Below are 18256 nucleotides of genomic sequence, written 5' to 3'. Positions count from 1 at the left end.
TGACCAGACCTACATGATATTGTTCTACTTAGCTCAGTTTTTCTCGTGAGGATGAAACATTAGCCGATGGGCTATATTTTCATGAACTTTATAGTACTCAAAAAAAATCATACTAATCAAGAAAAAACTTTCTTTTCAAAAGGAAAGGCTAAGAAAATTCATCGCTTGTATGAACGAACGATTAATAAAGCAAAGTCTCATACTTCTGACCTACAAAAGGACAAAGTCACGAGATTCTTAGATATTGACCTACCAAAGGACCAATGGATTTATGTCACTGTTCCACCGCCCATGTCTTCTACAAGGAGCAAGGCTTTTGCAAGCAAATGATAAAAAGCGCATTCCTCATTTTACTCATGTGTCTTACAATATTTCAACCCTGATTGGTGTGCTATTTGCTTTGTCTCGATATGAGTTTGATATCCATAGGCATAGAAGGCACCAGGAATTTCCAATGAATCGCCTGAACTACAGCATGCACATGAAGAAAAATGTCATCGATGTACCTCTCCCTCCTACTCTGCCGACGCAATTATTTTCGCTTTGCCTCGTCCCTTCTCTCACCACCAGGAAATTCTGCTCCGATTAGCCTATACGCCACGCTCTAATGTGATCTCGGTCACTTGGCTAGAATGTAATGAATGGGGATACATGGGCAAAAGATTAGCATCTTCATTTTGTGCCAGGTGCGTGCATCTTCGGGTATGTCGTAAGCGGATAATGCTAATTGTGGACACTTGCTAAACTGGTCCACTAAGACCTAATGATGCTACGAGAGTGGAGAGATCTGGTGGGCAAGCGACTACGTGCTGCAAAATATAGTTGCTTCCTAGTGATTTTTATGCAACACGATTAGCCATCAGTCACACTGTCCCTACTATACATCCTCCTATGACTTGTCCAGCTGTCTGGTAGCCAAATAATAAGATCGAGGACACGGTGACACTGCACTGCTTGCAAGTTGCAAAACCTGGTCCTCTCGCCGAAGCTCCATCATTGCGCAGCTCCGTCGTTGCTTCTGTCCCCCCACACGCAGCAAAGAATGAGCAATCAGCATGAGCTATTGGGCATGTTCGTCAGTTCTGAGTTTGTTATACATTTTGAAATCAAATTCATATAGCTAATCCAGTTACAATTATAGCAAAGCACTGGTCGCTTCTTTTAATTCATTGGAGTTTGCCCATCGCCAGTGGCTCTACGGAGGACTGCTTTTATGCCAAAAACATCTCTCCGGGGAAACTGGGCTCTTTTACAACACATCATTGCAGCAGATATCAGGTTAAAGAATTCTGGCAAAAAAAAAATTGTACTCCATAAGCTGTGACAACGAGTTTGCAAGAGGTTGTTGTAATACAAAGGATGAAGAGAAACTAAAGCTACATGTTTTTCTTAGATGAAAACTACAGGCTTCGCATTAAGAAATCTTGCGCTCTTGAAATCTACTAGCACGGAGTACTAGCAGAAAACCACATCAGAGACGCCATTCTTCTCCTGCTACCAGGAAGCATCAATCACACTCCATTAAAACCATAGCCCCTCAGCCAACCATATATCCCAGTCTTTCGATTTGGAACCAAGCATGTGTCACATAGAGGTGCCCGCCCTGGCTCATCTTCACCTTTGCCAATATTCTAAATTTCTAATAAGCAGATCAATTATGAGAAATTACATGCACAGAAATCCACGAGTTCAATTTCAGTTATATATGCAACATTTCATAAAAAAATATGTCGCAAAATACTTAGAAACCAGCAATTCAGCTTGTTAACTGCACCAACCAGTGAACTAGAAATGTAATTGGTTTAATCAATGATCCACCTTTTATGACTACTATTAGGATCCCTTGTTCATCCGGTGGTTCTGGTCGATCGGTATACTGGTATTTATCTCTTAATAACTATTGGATATATCCTGCAGCTCTCTTGTCTCTTAGGGCCCATGTCAAAGTCTCTTATTTTTTCAAAATTGCTAACTCCGTATTCTCGAATTATTATTATTTTCGCAAAAAAGAAATCAAACTGTACTGTACTTCAGTATATGCAAGAGAGCAGGAGTGCATAACGGGCTTGCTTTAATGTTTCATGCCAACCTGCACTGTGGTAATTTTTTCAAGCTATTATTTTACATGTTTCGGCTATGCAAATTATTCATTTACTCCTTTGATAAATTGGAAGATGACTGGCCTTTGCTGTCCTTGCTTAGATGGTAGAGTGTTTTGTCAAAGCTGCTAGGGTGAACATGAAAGTAATCATCCCATTTGGAAATCAGTATAGAAATGGTTGCATACATTAAAACTGAATGTAGAAAATAAGCATGATGTGCACAATCATAGGTCGATAACTCGATATGATAGTTTGTGACATCTCCAGGGTTTTCAGTTCTGCTTGATTTTCAAGATTCTGTGCAAACTATCAAACAAATGTATGTGTACTATTCTTACACTAAAACATCAGGTTGTCAATTCAAACATTCTAAGATGCTAGCAGTTCTATGCCTTTCCCAACACTTGTTCATTCAGTGGACCATGAAATGGTATGGTTTTCATAGGGTAGATAGCAGAATTGTATCCTGCTCCACGAAAACACTAAGCAATCTCAACCTGAACTTTGAAGCTCCAGACAGCACCTAATAATTAGGTAAAGGCTTCTGAGTCACCAAATTTCAGTGGTCACAAGTTGAACTCTGCCATTGAGATATTTTAAAACAAGATTTCATATAATCCTTTTCAAGCTTGATTAAACAAAAACTATTCTCAAGACTCCAGAAATACACATCACTAATTAATGGCCGTGTGCTGATGTTCTTGGATGCAAAGTGCAAGCAAATAATAACAGTTCTTGTGTTAACAACTTAATGATACGGTTCATGCGGTCACAATAAAAACTAAAACAAACTAACAACCAAAAGTGACAACACTTGTAACACACTTCACTGTCAAATCAACACCTTTCTACCTCAGAGAAAATCATTTTTTGCCTCCAGCAGTGTGCACTTTGGGTACTCCCTTCTTTTTAGATGATCAGTCCTCATGTTAGTAGCATAGTGAAATATGGCAAACGACTCAATCCCAGCGGTCATTCTCTTCTTCAGTGAGATCCTCTGCCTTTTAGTCCAGGGGTACCTGCCAGGCTTCTTGTCCGGGCAATTGTCACACTCCAACCCACAACACAGGAACACATCCTCTAGATTGACCGCCGCCGCGAGAACACGTCTGACATAACTCACAAAGCAATCTTCAGATTCAAAGCCAAACATGACGAGTGTGACCAAACTGTGGTGTTGGAAATCTGCCGCGGCTGAGTCCCACTCTACACCCTTGTTCTCACTATATGATTCTTCTTTCCTCTTCTCCTCGTCCATTTCCATTTTACACTCATGATCCCATACCTGCATGGCAGCAAAAAGGGCAAAGACGAAAATAAATTGTCAATAGAGCAGCCACCTTTGGTATCTGGTGAGACAATATTGCAAAAACTTAAGCCCATGTGGCCAAAAAAAATATCTTTAGGTAAACACATACCGTTATGTATAGCTCCTTCAGTAAGGGCGCAGCTTCAAGAAAATACATTGTCCAGGTGAGATCATACCCTTCAGGAAGATCAACTATATTCAAAAACCTTAGTTGGCGGAAAACAGATGCCAAACATTGCGTCGGACATTCTGGCTGCACCCAAATCTGCAACGAACAAGCACATGATGAGATGGGCAGAGAAAAAGTGAAGGCACACAGCTCGCAAAGCAACAATCACGACTTACCTTTTCGGAACAAAATCGCAACTTCAGGTCTCGTATAGAGCTACCACTAAGAAACTCACTTAACTTCACCATCTTGTGGTAACTAAGGCTGAGATTTGTGAGGCTTACAGCCTCCAGCAATGGGACATGACCAATTAACAGTGGATCTTGGAATTGCAGCCAGCCTTCAAAGACCATCCTTGTGAGTTGAGGGAGCCAGTTCAGCATAACTCGTTCGAGACTACAGTGGACAATACTAAGCTCACTGAGATGAGAATGTTCAACTGGCAGTGTGCTGCAATCACCAGAGTCGCAATTGTACAAACGAAGACGCTTCAACCGCTTGCAAGTGATGAGGACATTGGATATGTCTGATTCACCAAATCTCAAATTCTCGAGGTCGAGGGCAGTGAGACCACCAAACTCACTTGGACAGGCATCAAAGAACAGCATGAAATTTCTCGCGGAGGTGACCAGATCATCCTCAACCATGTCAATGATGTCATACGCCCCTGTCATAACACTGAATTTGACATCCTCGACCAAGTGTGCCGTCATGGCATGACAAACAGCATGCCCAATGGATATGGGGACATCGTCTCTCAAGTAGAACGTGGTCCACAGAAGGCGGATGGTGTGTTCTCCAGGATTTCTGCGTGTCAGTATGCTCTCTCCAGGATTTTTTGTCGAAAGAGACCCTCTGCCCACTGAAATTGCTAAAAGAGACCCCCTACGGACGAAATTGACAAAAGAGACCCCCTCACAAGTGGCGGCAGGCGCGGCAGGCGACACGTGTCACCTGCCGCCACGCCATGAGGCGGCGGGCCCGGCCGCCACCGCAGGAGGCGGCCGCGCGGGGCACAACGGCTTCTGCACAGTGCAGCGTGCCGCGATGGAACGGGCTGCGCCAGGTGGGCCCGGCCGCCACTGGGTGAGGCGGCCGCCGCTGCCGCTGTCACTCCCCGGCCGACACGGCCTGCTGCGCGCGGGCCCAGCAGGTGGGCCACGCCGCCACCAGCCGAGGCGGCATGTCTTGTGCTACTGCACGCGCGACAGTGCGCAAACGGCGCTGATTCCGAGGCGCGACAGTGACACTGACGGCGGTGACTCCGACGCGCGAGAATATGGACGCTTTTGGTTCTTTCGCCCGGGAATCAGTCCTGGCTTTGCTTCTTTTGCCTCAGCGGATGCGATGGCACTGGGAATCTGATGCTGCAGGAAGCTGTTGTGCCGACACTACAAGGATCCTAAATTTCCCCGCTTAATTTTCTCGCCATCATTTATCGTCTGAGCTTATAAAAGGAGATACCGAGGCTCTCGTCCAGCCATCCTCGAAATCAGCACTACGCAAAGTGTGTAACACATTTTTTCAGTCGGTATGAGTTTGCCTTGCTCGGATCAAAGCATTAGGCCGAGGAAAATGAAGAATGCAAGTTTGCCTCCGGGGGTGGCAGTCCTGCGGTGTTGGTGTGGCGATCTTTGCAAGGTGAAGGAGGTTACGGATTTTTCAGATTGGTTGGGCATGAAGTTTTTCATGTGCGCCAATTATGAGGAAGATCCACCCATAGCTATTTCAGAGTACGACAAGCCTCCGGTATGCTTTAACCATCACAAATAGATATTGTTGGTATTTTGATAGATTCTTTAATAACATTTTGGTTTCTTGTTGTAGTCTCCTCCGCCTCTGTGCATGTACTATCGTTGGATTGACACAGAGATGTCGGCTTGGGCAGTGACTGAGATTCGTGAAAGAAGTCGCCGTGCGTGAAATAGTTTCTATGCGGAAGAGCGACGCGAGAAGGCGGAAGCTGAGGAGAAAGCAGAGCAAGAGAGAGAGTTAAAAGAATACTATGCGGAGCAACATCAGTTTTTTCAGGATTTAGGAAAGAAAACAGGGAAGAGGCTCGTCGCATGGAGGAGCAGGAACGACAGCGAAAGGAGGCTCATGAGGCGGAGAGGTAGAGAAAGAAAGAAAGGGCTCGTCAGGCCAAGACAGCAGAAGAAGCTGGCGATGGAAAAGGAAAATATCCACGTTGGACTCAGTAGATTCCTGTGGTAGTATTTTAAATTTCGCAATCATTTGTATCTTTATTTCTGCAGTTTAATGTAGCTTTATTTCAGTAGTTAAATGTAGCTTTATTTAAATTCTACGATGTATCTTATTTTCAGTTGTACCTTGTCATGTTGTATCTTATTTTCAGTTGTACCTTGTCGTGATGGAAAAAAATATAGTTTTAGAATAAAATAGTGGCATTTTCTTTCCCTCCACTAATTATCAAACATCGTGCAACAACTACAAAATAAAATTAAGATAGAACATAATGCCTTACAATAAGAGAGTACAAACTAATAATGCAAGTACATCTGAATTAAACGGTACAACTGAAATACAACTTAAAAACTACATGAAGGCATCATCGTCATCCTCCATCGATGCAGAAATCTTGCCCTTCGAGGATGCAGAACTCTTACCCTTGGACGATGAAGAACTCTTGCCCTTCGAGGATGCAGTACTCTTGCCCTTGGACGATGCGGAACTCTTGCCCTTTGACGATGCAGAACCCGAAAGCGGCGGCATGAAGATATCATCTTCGTCCTCGCTCTCCTCAATCCATAAAAATGGATGCTTTTCTGCAGTCCTTCTAAAAGTTTCACTCTTCGGCTCCACTACCTTCTTCCACCTTGCATTCAACCTAAGAAGTTCTTTGCGTACCTCCTCATAGGTCCTTTCAGGCCACCCAGACCTACGTAATTGGTGAGCCAACTCATTCATTATGGTGTCACTACCGGTGAGTTCGTCCCATGGAACTATCCTATTATCCATCCTGAAGTCGGTAGCTAGCCTCAGAAGAGTGTTGCTCATCCCAGGGTGAAAACTACGATCGAAAGGATAATGGGACATCTCGCCTACACTACACTCGAATGATTATCAACCTCCGTCTGAAGGGGGTTTTATAGGTAGAGAGGAGAAAATGGCGGGAAAGAACGATTGCGGTATGGCGGGAAAGGGTTGGCGGGAACATATGGCGGGAAGGGGTTGGCGGGAAACGGGTGGCAGGAAGATATGGCGGGAAGGGGTTGGCGGGAAATGGGTGGCGGGAACATATGGAGGGAAAGCGTTGGCGGGAAAATATTGAGGGGAAAGCGTTGCCTGAAAATATATTTTTCCAATGTCTAAGATGGGCAATGGTTGCACAGTATTCATCAGCCAAAACTAAAAAAAATCATTTCAGCCTAACATAAGCAAAAGAGTGGAGCGGGATAGTATGGCGGGAGATATAGGCGGGAAAAATTGTTCCTGACTGGTGCACTTTTATTTCAGCATACATAGATGTTTAAATCGAAAAGTCTGATACAGACATATGTAGATACAATGGGTCGCGCATGTGGATAGATGAATCACTCTACTTTACGATGACCACCTGGACTTTCCTTACGACCGGAAGGCGACAAGCGATTAGGTGGCCGAGTTACACGAAGACCGCGACCGTACTCGAATTCGGCTTCATGTGTCTGTGAGTCCTGCATAGGTGGTGGAGTCGCGAATCCTTGTTGCGAACCTGAAGCGTAATTGTAGGCGTATGGTTGTGACTCCGCAGGGATAAAAGATGGGCCAATAACGTCCCCTCCGAAGAACTCTGTAACTAATGATGTAACCGTGTCGCCATGATCATGTGATGCTCCCCGGAGGCCTGTGTTGACGTCATGATCATGTGATGCTCCCCGGAGGCCTGTGTTGACGCCACATTGGGTGTTCTCATTGCCCCAATTAACATCAGGTATGTCCTGCACATAGAAATATTGTAAACAAACTGTTAGAGGATAATATATGATATCATTGTAAATGCATTGAAATGTAAACATGACTACCTGATCAGATCCCTCTCCTATACTGTCTGGCCATTGTACGTGGTGCTGGTTTAAATCTGGTACACGAGTCTCCTCGGGCATGGGGATCCCTCGCGTGGAGAGATACAGCTGAGATCCCTCACCTTGGGTGTATGCATCATATCCTGTGTACGCATATGGGTTAGGGGAAAGAAACTGCTCGGGCATCGAATCCAAGCCCGTGCCATGGTCCTAAGAAGTCTGCCCCTGACGAAGCTGCATCGAAAAAGAGCGATGCAGTGGCAGAGATGAGTCATGTCGTGGCAATGTCGTTCTAGTACTCGGACCCTCCCCGCACTGCCCATGGCTCGTACGCGCCTCGCTCGGTCTGGACGACGGCGCCGCACTCGGTCTGGCTGACCTCGCTACCGGCATGTTGTATGCTCCAGTGACAACGCCGTCGCCTCTACCGCATCTGAACTTCTTTGCCACGTATTGTTGAAAACGTTTCTGGAATGTCTTGCGAGATGGGCCCTAGGCCGGCATGCTATCCGTAGCCATCTGCCCTACTTCATTGCAATTTTGAAGCTGAACAATATTTGGATGTTATTTAGTTCAAATGATTATGAAATGATGGACCTAAAAAAGTTACAAGTGATTACCATCTGATCACGATAGTAAGCTGCATGCAGCTCAACATGTCTCCGCGCCTGCTCCTCGTGTGTGAGATGTGTTGGTATAGTAGTTGGCTGACTGGCTAGGCTAGCACGTGTGTTCATGCAGTACCACTGCTTGTACGCTTGATCTGTACTTCCATCGTATGGTCTGCAAAATTAAATAATTACATAAACCGTTGTGATGAAAGCAAAGCATCTTCACGCATCGTATGATCATCGTAATAAAATAATGTGCATAAAATAATGTAAATAAAATATACCTAAGTTGATGCACTATATCTGCTAGTGCTTCATTTTCCCACTTGTGTACCCATTCAATGTTCTCTTCCCTCCAATCGTATAAACTCCAACCCCTGCCCATATTGGTTAGCCTGCAAATTATGTAACGAAGTGTGAGTTTAGTAAATTAAAAATGACACTAACTATTTAGGGATGTCACATCTTACTTATGTGTCTCCTCGTCGATACGTCTGGGAAAAGGTGGTGGAATTTCTTGATAGAGACCGAACTGTCTCATTACACGCTCTGGGTTGTAAGGCTCAACACACCATAGGAACAATAAGTTGCAGCGAGTCAGCCAGAATGCACTACCGGTCAACATGCCTGGTGTGAAGTGTCGAGCATCAAAGACCATTTGTAGCTGGTCCTGAGTCCACGGGTTCCATGTGACTTCTGCCTCATCAAGTATCTCAAACTGCCGGTGGTACATAGGGTAACAATTTTTCGCAATATCTGGAGACCAACGTTTCCGTGCCTTTGTCCACCTGGTGGCCATAGTTGCGCTGGCACCCTCGCTAAAGTCGTATGGGTATACGGGTTGTACTATACGAGGTCGTCCTACAGGGAGGTATTTCCAGGACCACAACTGTAGAAACTCATAGGCGACACAAAGTAATGGAGCTTTTTGTGCGAAAGAGGTTTTTTGCGTGGCATCACACAAGCCTCTGTATGTATGAGATAGCATGGCAGAACCGAAGCTGTATTTTGGCTGCTCGGGTAAAGGTTCATCTATCATATTCTCTGCAATGTAGATGAGACCAGGGACAACAACGTCCCCATGTGAATTTGGAAATAGATTCCCGAGGAGCCACAACAAATACGCAAACAGATGTCTTTTCATTGCGATGACGCCTAGACTGACGTAGTCCCTTTGTGTTTCTCATCAAGTCGGTGTTCGGAACCCATTTCGGCCCATCTAGCCACAACATTTTGTAGTTCATATCAATGCCCCAAGCCCAGAACTCACCGTTCCAAGTGTTGTACAGATTGTACATGTTGAAGTACGGCGGTATGTATGGCTCGACGCTGATTTTTTGATCAGCAGCCGCCCAGAGCACATGACTGCAAGAGTAGCCCTCAAGCTTGGGCTTGTTACAAGTGCACTCACAGGAGGTTGAGCCAAGGGTGACAGCTTGCTTTTTTGATCCTCTGTGGTGACCCTTAACGTACTTGGCTCGCACATTGACCTCCCACTTATTCCTAAGTGCGTCCACTTTCCTGCAGCCATGACTTTGGGACTTCTTTGCTTTCTCGTCCAGATGTCTTTGCATCTTCTAGGACCATGGCTTGTTCAATTCAACTTGTGCTTTGGCGACGGTGACCCTGTCTGCAAAGTATGACAGGGTCCGGTTCCAAGTTTCTTCAATTAGGGTTGTGATAGGCAGTGCTCGCACCCCTTTAAGAACACCATTGTACACCTCTGACATGTTGCTGGTCATTATTCCATACCGAGCCCCGGTGTTGTGAGCCTGCGCCCACTTGTCCAAATGAGGGCAATTCTCGCGGATCCACTGGCTCAAATTTATGGGCGTCCTACGACCCCTCCGGTCTTCTCTCTGCGGCAAGGCCGCGCGGTCGATCTCACCATTGATACCTGCCCAGATCGCATTCATTTTGGCTTCAGTTTTTTGCATGCACATCCTCTTGAATAACTTGAACCAATCCTTGTTTTTGAATTTGGAGTAAAAGTCTGCTGTCAAATGCCTCATGCACCACCTTCCCTCTAGATCGGGCCATCCCCACTCTTCTTCCGACGCCTTAATTATTTCAAGAGCGCTTAATAATCCAGTGTTGCGATCAGAGATGATGCAAACACCTTTACGCTCTTTCACGACACCAATCTTCACGCAGCTCAGGAACCACAAACAGCTATCTTTGTTCTCGCTCTCGACCAATGCATATGCAATAGGAAGAAGCTGATTATTTGCATCCGCTGCAATCGCCACCAATAGTGTGCCCTTGTACTTTCCAGTGAGAAAGGTACCATCAACAGATAATACCGGGCGACAGTGCCTGAAGGCTTGTATAGTCTGGGCGAATGTCTAGAATAAGCGGTCCAGGATTAGCTCACCCAGGTTCATTGGGTTTGGACGTTCTCTCCGCCAAACTTGAGTCCCCTTATTAGCACTTGCTATTTGATGAAGCATTCTAGGGGCATAAGAATATGCCTCCTCATAGGTACCATACAAGTTCTTGAATATATTTTCCTTCGCACGCCTAGCCTTGCTGTAGCTAACAGGGAATCCAATTAGATCCCCTGCATCTTTTTGCAGAGCCCTAACACTAATGTTGAGACTTCCCTGCACAATTGTTTCCATCGTCTGTGCCACATATTTTGCTGTCACATTGCAGTGATCTGAAAGAGTCCCAGTTTGCTCACAGGTATGCTCCACTATTTTTGTGATATGCCATGACTGACATACCCCAGGCTTCAGTCTAGCGAGAACTCTTCCGCGGCAACCTTTCGCGGTGTGGATGCATATGACCTTCAACTCTTTTTTATCAGACTGCTTCACTCTATGTTGGCGGTGGATGCCGATTGCATAGCTACCCATTGCCTGGTAAGCAGACTTCTTGTCTGGGGAAAACTTGCCCAACCTCCAGGCTCCCTGCTCCTAGGCCAGAAGCAGAGTGAAATTCGTTGGTGATGCTCATATCATGTAAAAACCCAGGTTGCAGTGCCGCCGCGACCGCCCTCTGAGGAGGAACATCTTCTTCTTCGCTTGACTCCGAAGACGCAGAAGAATGATCATCATCATCTAGCGCCTCCAGCAATCCCTCCACGTGTTCGCTCATGTCAATGGCCGCAGACCAATATCCTGTGTCATACACAGGTTGGCCGCCCGTCGGTTCCGATGGGCCGACGCTAGGGGCTGATGTGATGGCCAACTCGACCTCACCACCCCTGCTACTGCATCCGGCAACATCAGTGACTGAAATGAACTCCACATACACCATCGGCTGACCATACATGGAGTTATTGGGATTGCTTGCAAACCTCATGTACGACCCCCACGACCGATCACCTGTGACCGGCCGCAAACCCCAACGGGCAACTGTCCCATCATTTCCTCCGTCAACGATGAAGGCCTCCATTGTCATTTTTTTTCTCCTGCATCCCTGGGCCAAACACCGCTCGGATGCACCTTCTAACTGCTGTGTAACCCACGTTGACCATGTCTCTCACTACAACTGTAGTCGACTCGCACAAGGACACATCCACCCCCAATGGACCGTCGCGTAAGACGTTCCCATAGTACACTACTAAATTTTCCATAGTACCTAACCAACATACATGTTTACATTGCAAACAATTAGTAACAGAACATTTAGTAGTAGTACGATGACAACATTTACATATCATACGACTAAAATAATAATTGTATTTTCGTTACAAATATTCGGTTTGTTTCTAGAATCATTTGCTTAGACTTTCCGGGGTTGTTTGGTTAACGAGTATTTAGAGATCTAATTTTTCTCAAACTCGTCTACTAGTGTCACAAACTAAAACTCTGTTTGTTTTTCTCTAACTACCCCTAAAATATCGTAAACTGGTTCTCGTAACATGCAAAAACCGAGCTTTTGAAAAAACGACTATTAGTAAAAGCTAATTTTCTTACAACAGGTTATGACAAAACCGAGGGTAATTACTCGCTATCCAAACAACCACTAAACATAATAGTACGATAATAACATTTTAATATCATATGAGTAAAACATTTAATTTCTTCCGGCTTTATAAATTTTTTTCATATCATACGATAACAATCATTTATTTACAAATAATAATATTTGCAGGGGCATGCACATTATTCACAACAGTACATCAATATAAAAAATATTAACAACATTACGGTGTCATTTTATACCTTAGCTCCAATATGGATGTGCTTGCGAATGCAATTAAGAGTCCAAATAGTTCGAATAAATATCCGTCACCAATATTATATGAACACAGTCAACCTATTATCATATAAACATCAATATTACACACGGATTTTTCTTTCTGCTATCAAAAGTATGAAAATAGCACTTGCATGTATGTGGTCATCACCTCAAAAGGGACAGCGATGATGGAAACACAATTTCTTCAATCACGTCATCTCCTCCTTGTTTGCTATTAAGATGAATTATTTTACCTAATTACATACATCATCAAGTACATTAGCACATTATCGTAACATATAAAATTTAGATTATTGCGACATAACAAAGTAGACCTACGGCTTCCTAACTATAGACTTATTAATAAACATACCACATGCAATGAACAATTACAGTACAGGTTTTTCTTAATTACTGTATTAAGATTTCTCGCATGTCAATACTAATGGACGCACCTAACATTGATAAAACATCTTCAACCTACTCTTCTAAAAAATATATTATAAATGCTACATATGTTGTTTGAAATTATTTCTAACCTCTAAGCACTAACATTGCATAGCTAATGACGAGTTAAAAGACTAACTAATTACCACCCTGCATGCACAAAAAAAAATTAATTTATTGCAAAACTCATACCTTGATCTTCAACTTCGTAGTTCACTTCGCTAGGCAAATCGTACTCCTAAAGCTCTAAATGACTCCAAAAGGTGATGAAATAATGCCTAACAAAACAGAGAATACATAGTTATGAACTAAACAAAAAGAGTAAAAACATCATGCATGCGAACGAAACCAACAAAAATGGATAGACCTTACCTTCATCTATCTTTTCTTCCACTTCAGCATATTCAAAATCCAACTCTAAATAGCCCTAAATCACGAGTGAAAGTGCTTAGTGAGTATTTCTTTCTCTCTGTTCTTACCACTTAGAGAGCAGAAGAGGAGGCCAGAGACAGTGTGCTTGCGCACGGAGCAGAAGCATAGTATATAAAAGGAAGAGGATTCCTGTAGTGTCGGCACAACAGGATAAACTCACCTACCGCAGCCTCGGATTCCCGCAGCGAGTGAGTGTATTTCTGCAGTGCCATCGCGTCCTTTGAAGCAAAAGCCAGCACTGGGTGAATGATTCCCGCAGTGCCGTCGCGTCCGCTCAAGCAAAAGGCAGTTGAGTCCCTAGGCAGCAACACAGCGGAATCAGTGCGGGTGCATACAAAGCAGACGCAAAAGCCAGCTCACGGGCAGCAGAATCATCGTGAATAAAGAAATAAAAGGCGTAGATTCCCGCCCTCTGCAGCATCGGATTCCCGCGCGTGGGAATTAGCGTTGTCTGCAACAGTGAGGTTGTCGGCGCGCATGCAGCAGCAACAGTGTCGCCACCCCCCTACAGTGGCGGCCTGGCCCACGTCTCGCTTTCCGTGCATAAGAGTCTGTCGGCCTGCGAGCGACAGGACCAGCGCCGGCCGCCTCGTCTTGTGGCGGCAGGGCCCGCAAGGCCCGCCCCGTTCCGTCCCGGCGATAGACACTGTGCAGATAACGTTATACCCCACGCGGCCGCCTCCTGTTGTGGCGGCAGGGCCCGCCGCCTCCTGGCGTGGCGGCAGGTGACACGTGTCGCCTGCCGCCACTAGTGAGAGGGTCCTTTTTGGCAATGTTTTCGGCATGTGGTCCTTTTTGGCAATTCTGTTTGCCAGTGGGTCCTTTTGGACAAAAAATCGGCGGATGGTGTGTTCTCCAAGATTTCTGCGTGTCAGTATGCTCTCTATCGCTTGAACCACGGCTTCATTGATGCGAACCAATTCAACATCAGAGATGTCGGTGCATGACACGCCCTTGGGCAGGAAGTGCTGAGCGCTTATTATAAGCCAAGACAGCTTGGCGCAGAGTTGAGTCCATCGTCTGGAGAGGATGTTGGTTCTTGCAGCATCGCGGACAGTGGGTCGGTCAAGAATGTTGACCAGAACGTCATCAGGCAATGCGCTGAGCGCATCAACTTTCTTGCCTTTCTGCATTTGGCATGAATACAAATTAGAGTTGATTCCACACTAGTCGCAAATAAGCAAAAAAAAATGATATTCTCCGATACGCAACATCTAGACAGTTGCAAGCATGTAATTTCAACGGCTCAAGACACTCAGACTTGACATATTCGTTTGCAACCCAAAAATTGCAATTATCAAATATACTACAATTTTGATGTAGAAGTGGAAAATTTTCAACTTTGATTACAGATCTATATAACGTGTTCTCTCTGAAAACAAAAGATCCGCCAAGGAAAAGAGGAGAATGAACTCACCCCCATGGCCCCATTGCTCCCGCGTAGATCAGCCGAGGCCCGAGAAGAGTTGGTCAGCCTGAATTTGGTAGCTGACGGCTCAGGAGTTGCCGTGAATTCGCCTCCTCCGGATATTGGTGTCCTCACGAGTTGATTCATCAGCTAACAGGAAAACCATATATACTCCGGCCTGCAATTGAGGAATGTGGCACGGATGGCCTGGCCGCTATTTCCTTCTCTCTCTTTTTTTGAGACAAACCCCGAAGCTTTTTATTCCGACGTCACAATGTTTACAGGGACGAAAGAGAGACCGTCCGGCTGTCCCAACCAAACATGTCGGCCAGCCGAAAGGGATAATGCATGCTTCGCGAGCTTGTGAGCCTCGATATTCGAGCTCCTAAATTCGTGAGAAATATTACAGACTTGGAAAGATAGTGTATGCTCTATTATTTCATGTATGATCGCACCATACTCTGTCGGGTTCTTCTCTTGGATATCTTGTACCACCACCTTCGCATCGGAGGCCACCTGGATGTTTGCCACGTTCAAATCATCAGCTAGAGCTAGAGCCTCCCTGATCGCCATGCATTCGAGAGTCGCCGGTTCTGATATACCTCTGAAGACCACACAGCCGAGGCTCCCAAGAAGTGTCCGTCTGAATCTCTAGAAATCGCTGCTACAGCTCCATGTTCTCTTCCTCTCCCCACTGCAGCATCAACATTAAACTTTGCCAGCCCCCCAGGTGGAGCGATCCAACCTGATCGTCGTGGCGCAGGTCTTGCGATCTGAGTCGATTTGATGGACTGCAGTGCGTTGAGTTCATTCACGTATGAGTGTACAAATGCTTGAACATAAGATGGGCTCTGATAGATATGCTCATAGATTGCCTTGCGGCGTGCTCCCCACAGTGCCCAAAGAGTGACCACAAAGTTTGTAAACTCATCATTAGGTAGCGCCTCTTGCATGAAGAAAAGCCACCTCTTCGGATCTGGTTCCTCATTTCTGTTCGGCACATCAATAATATGTTCAGAAGACAGCGCCCATGCACTTCGAGAAACAGTGCAGTTTAACAACGCGTGTCTCCTAGTGTCTTCGGCTCCGCATAGGCAATACACGGCTGAATCCGCTATGTTTCGGTGATGTAAAAGTGCGGCCGTCAGAGTGGTACGCCTAGCAAATCTCCACAGGAAGACCTTGAGCTTTGATGGTACCTTGATTCCCCAAAGTCTTGTCCAACCATCGCCATCTGTGTGTGTGTGAGAAGACCCATCTTGCTCATATAACCAAGCTTCACGACTTAATTTCCTCTGTTGAATCATCCTATAGGCGGTTCTCACCGAGAATATCCCCCGCCTATCTTCGCTCCATGCCCAAAAGTCGTCAATCTGTCTGGTGCAAAGTGGGATCTGCAATATTGCCTTCACATCAATTGGTATAAAGGTCAAAGTGGGATCTGCAATATTGCCTCCGCATCAATTGGTATAAAGGTTGACTGAACTAGCTGTTCATTCCACGAGGATGTAGCGTGGTTGATTAGTTCTGAAACTTTGTGTGGCGGATGTTGGATAAGAGATGTGATCGGTCTCTTTATAAATGAGCGAGGTAGCCAATTGTCAAGCCATATGTCGGTAGTTTCACCGTTACCAATTCTCCTTACTAGTCCTTGCACCATAATGTCTCTCCCGTCCAGAATAGCCCGCCAGATCTGTGATGGATGGTGGCCCAATTCTGCTTCAAACAAAGATACGTCCACATCCTGTAAGCTACTGATAGTTCCTATACAGTCCGGCCCATGTAGTTTTTCTTCTCATTGGTTTTGGGAACCTTCTCCGATTTATTTTTTCGGGCAGTTTTTCCAGGATGAGTGACGTTCAGTTTTATTTTATATTATTTTCTTAAACAAATTCAAAACCTTTTTGAATCCGTGAATTTTAAAAAAATCATAAAAATTTAAAATTTGCGAAGATTTTTCAAATTTGTATTTTTTTAATGCACGATATTTCTAAAATCCATGAAAAAATTAACCTTGTGAACATTTTTCGAATACATGGATTTTTTAAAATTCCACGAAGTTCTCTGTAAAAGTCAACGATCAATGGTCAAACACTTAACTTATGGCCATGATCATGAAAATAGAACCATCATGCAACAATTAAACTAATCTAAGAGTTGAGACTAGGAATGTATTTACCGTTTATTATTCTACACGTGCATATGAGTTTTCCTCTGAGCTTCATGGTTATTGCATACTAAGAACCATAACAGTTGTAAGATAGAACATAAACATTAACTACGTACATGAAACTGAACAATAACTTTTATTACTGTCTCTAAGGAATATTCCAAGACAGTTATCGTCGACCGCCATGTGGGCCAACCATGTGACCCCGTGACCATGTGTGTGTGTGTGCGCGGAGGAAGATGGTTTAGGGGTTGCTCAATCCGGCTCCGAACAGGCTCCCATGAGCCTGAGACATTGAGGTCGGTGTTCCCAGTGCAGGTTGAAGTTTTTTTTAAAAGTTGCATACATTTTTTTGACATGTAGGAAGCTCATATGTTTTGTTGCAAACACATGGACGACATGTTGGCATGTTGCGATGATCATGGGCGTACGTTACAAATTGTGTCTTTATGTTGCAAGGTTATTTTTTGCGATGTTGCAAGCTTGCATGTTGTATATGTATAAACCCTAAAATACTATGTATTCTGAAATTACTTTTCAAGAGAATTTACTGCTTGTATGAATGGTTGGTAAACTTCTTATAGCATCTTGACCTACCCAACCGAACTAACGGGGTATTTTGATAGGGTCTTATTGGTGGAATTACCAATGGAGTGGATCTTGCTAGTTTTTGTACAGGTGAAGAAATTAAATATGTAGGGGCGTAAGTCCATCCAACAGAGATAGGTCGAGAAGAAATAAAGGAGAAAACTAACCTTACAAATCGGTACTTCGCTTTCCTCACTGTACACACCATAGTAAGCAATATGAAACGAGTAACTTCATACTAGACTAAAATTAATGTTCGATAAAGTTTCTGGTGAGCTACCCAAGGACAAAGTCACAACAAAGAGATTATTAGGCATTGACCCACTAGAGGACGAATAACTTTATGTCAATGTCAACCGCCCAAGTATTTTATATAGGATCAGGCTTTTCTATGCAGAGGATACATAGCTCATTCTTATTTGTGTTAACAGCTTTCTTATTTTTGTGGGTTATATGTTGTGTACCTACTTACTGGAGATATGAATTTGATATCCATATAGGCATAGAAGGCATCAGGAGTTTCAATGAATCGCCAGAATTACAACATGCACAATATTGGCGGCTGTTGCTGCTTCCTGGTACACTTTATGATGGGTGATAGAGGTTCTCAAATCAAAAGAAAACTAAGTGTTACCACTGCTTCTTGGACTACTGGTGCATTTTTCAGTTGCATTTTTCAGGCAATAAGGATTGGCGCCATAGTTAGTCGCTTGTGTATATGTGCAGCTTAGCAAAGCATGCAGTGGCTAGCTGGTCTCCATTTTTGTTAATCCTGAGTTATATATTGTGAAATCAAAATTCATATAT

At 44.4% G+C, this 18256-nt stretch overlaps 2 protein-coding genes across 2 annotated transcripts; both read right to left on the bottom strand.

The window, feature by feature from the left end:
- Window positions 1–2855: 2855 nt before the first annotated feature.
- Window positions 2856–14416, bottom strand: LOC147990032 (uncharacterized). Its single transcript, XM_087521264.1, has 4 exons — window positions 14164–14416; window positions 3757–4406; window positions 3521–3676; window positions 2856–3387 (listed from the first exon to the last, which is right to left on the bottom strand). Exons 1-4 carry the CDS (start codon window positions 14414–14416, stop codon window positions 2956–2958), a joined length of 1491 nt encoding a protein of 496 aa, XP_087377390.1. The 3' UTR covers window positions 2856–2955.
- LOC147990033 (uncharacterized) lies at window positions 7135–7791 on the bottom strand. Its single transcript, XM_087521309.1, has 2 exons — window positions 7606–7791; window positions 7135–7521 (listed from the first exon to the last, which is right to left on the bottom strand). Exons 1-2 carry the CDS (start codon window positions 7789–7791, stop codon window positions 7135–7137), a joined length of 573 nt encoding a protein of 190 aa, XP_087377435.1.
- Window positions 14417–18256: the final 3840 nt, after the last annotated feature.

This window comes from Triticum urartu, chromosome 1A, assembly GCF_056163025.1.
Source record: "Triticum urartu cultivar PI428250 chromosome 1A, HENAU_Tu73, whole genome shotgun sequence".
NCBI classification, from domain to species: Eukaryota; Viridiplantae; Streptophyta; class Magnoliopsida; order Poales; family Poaceae; genus Triticum; species Triticum urartu.
Note: the sequence above shows the minus strand (reverse complement) of the source record. Positions and strands in the feature narration are given on the sequence as shown.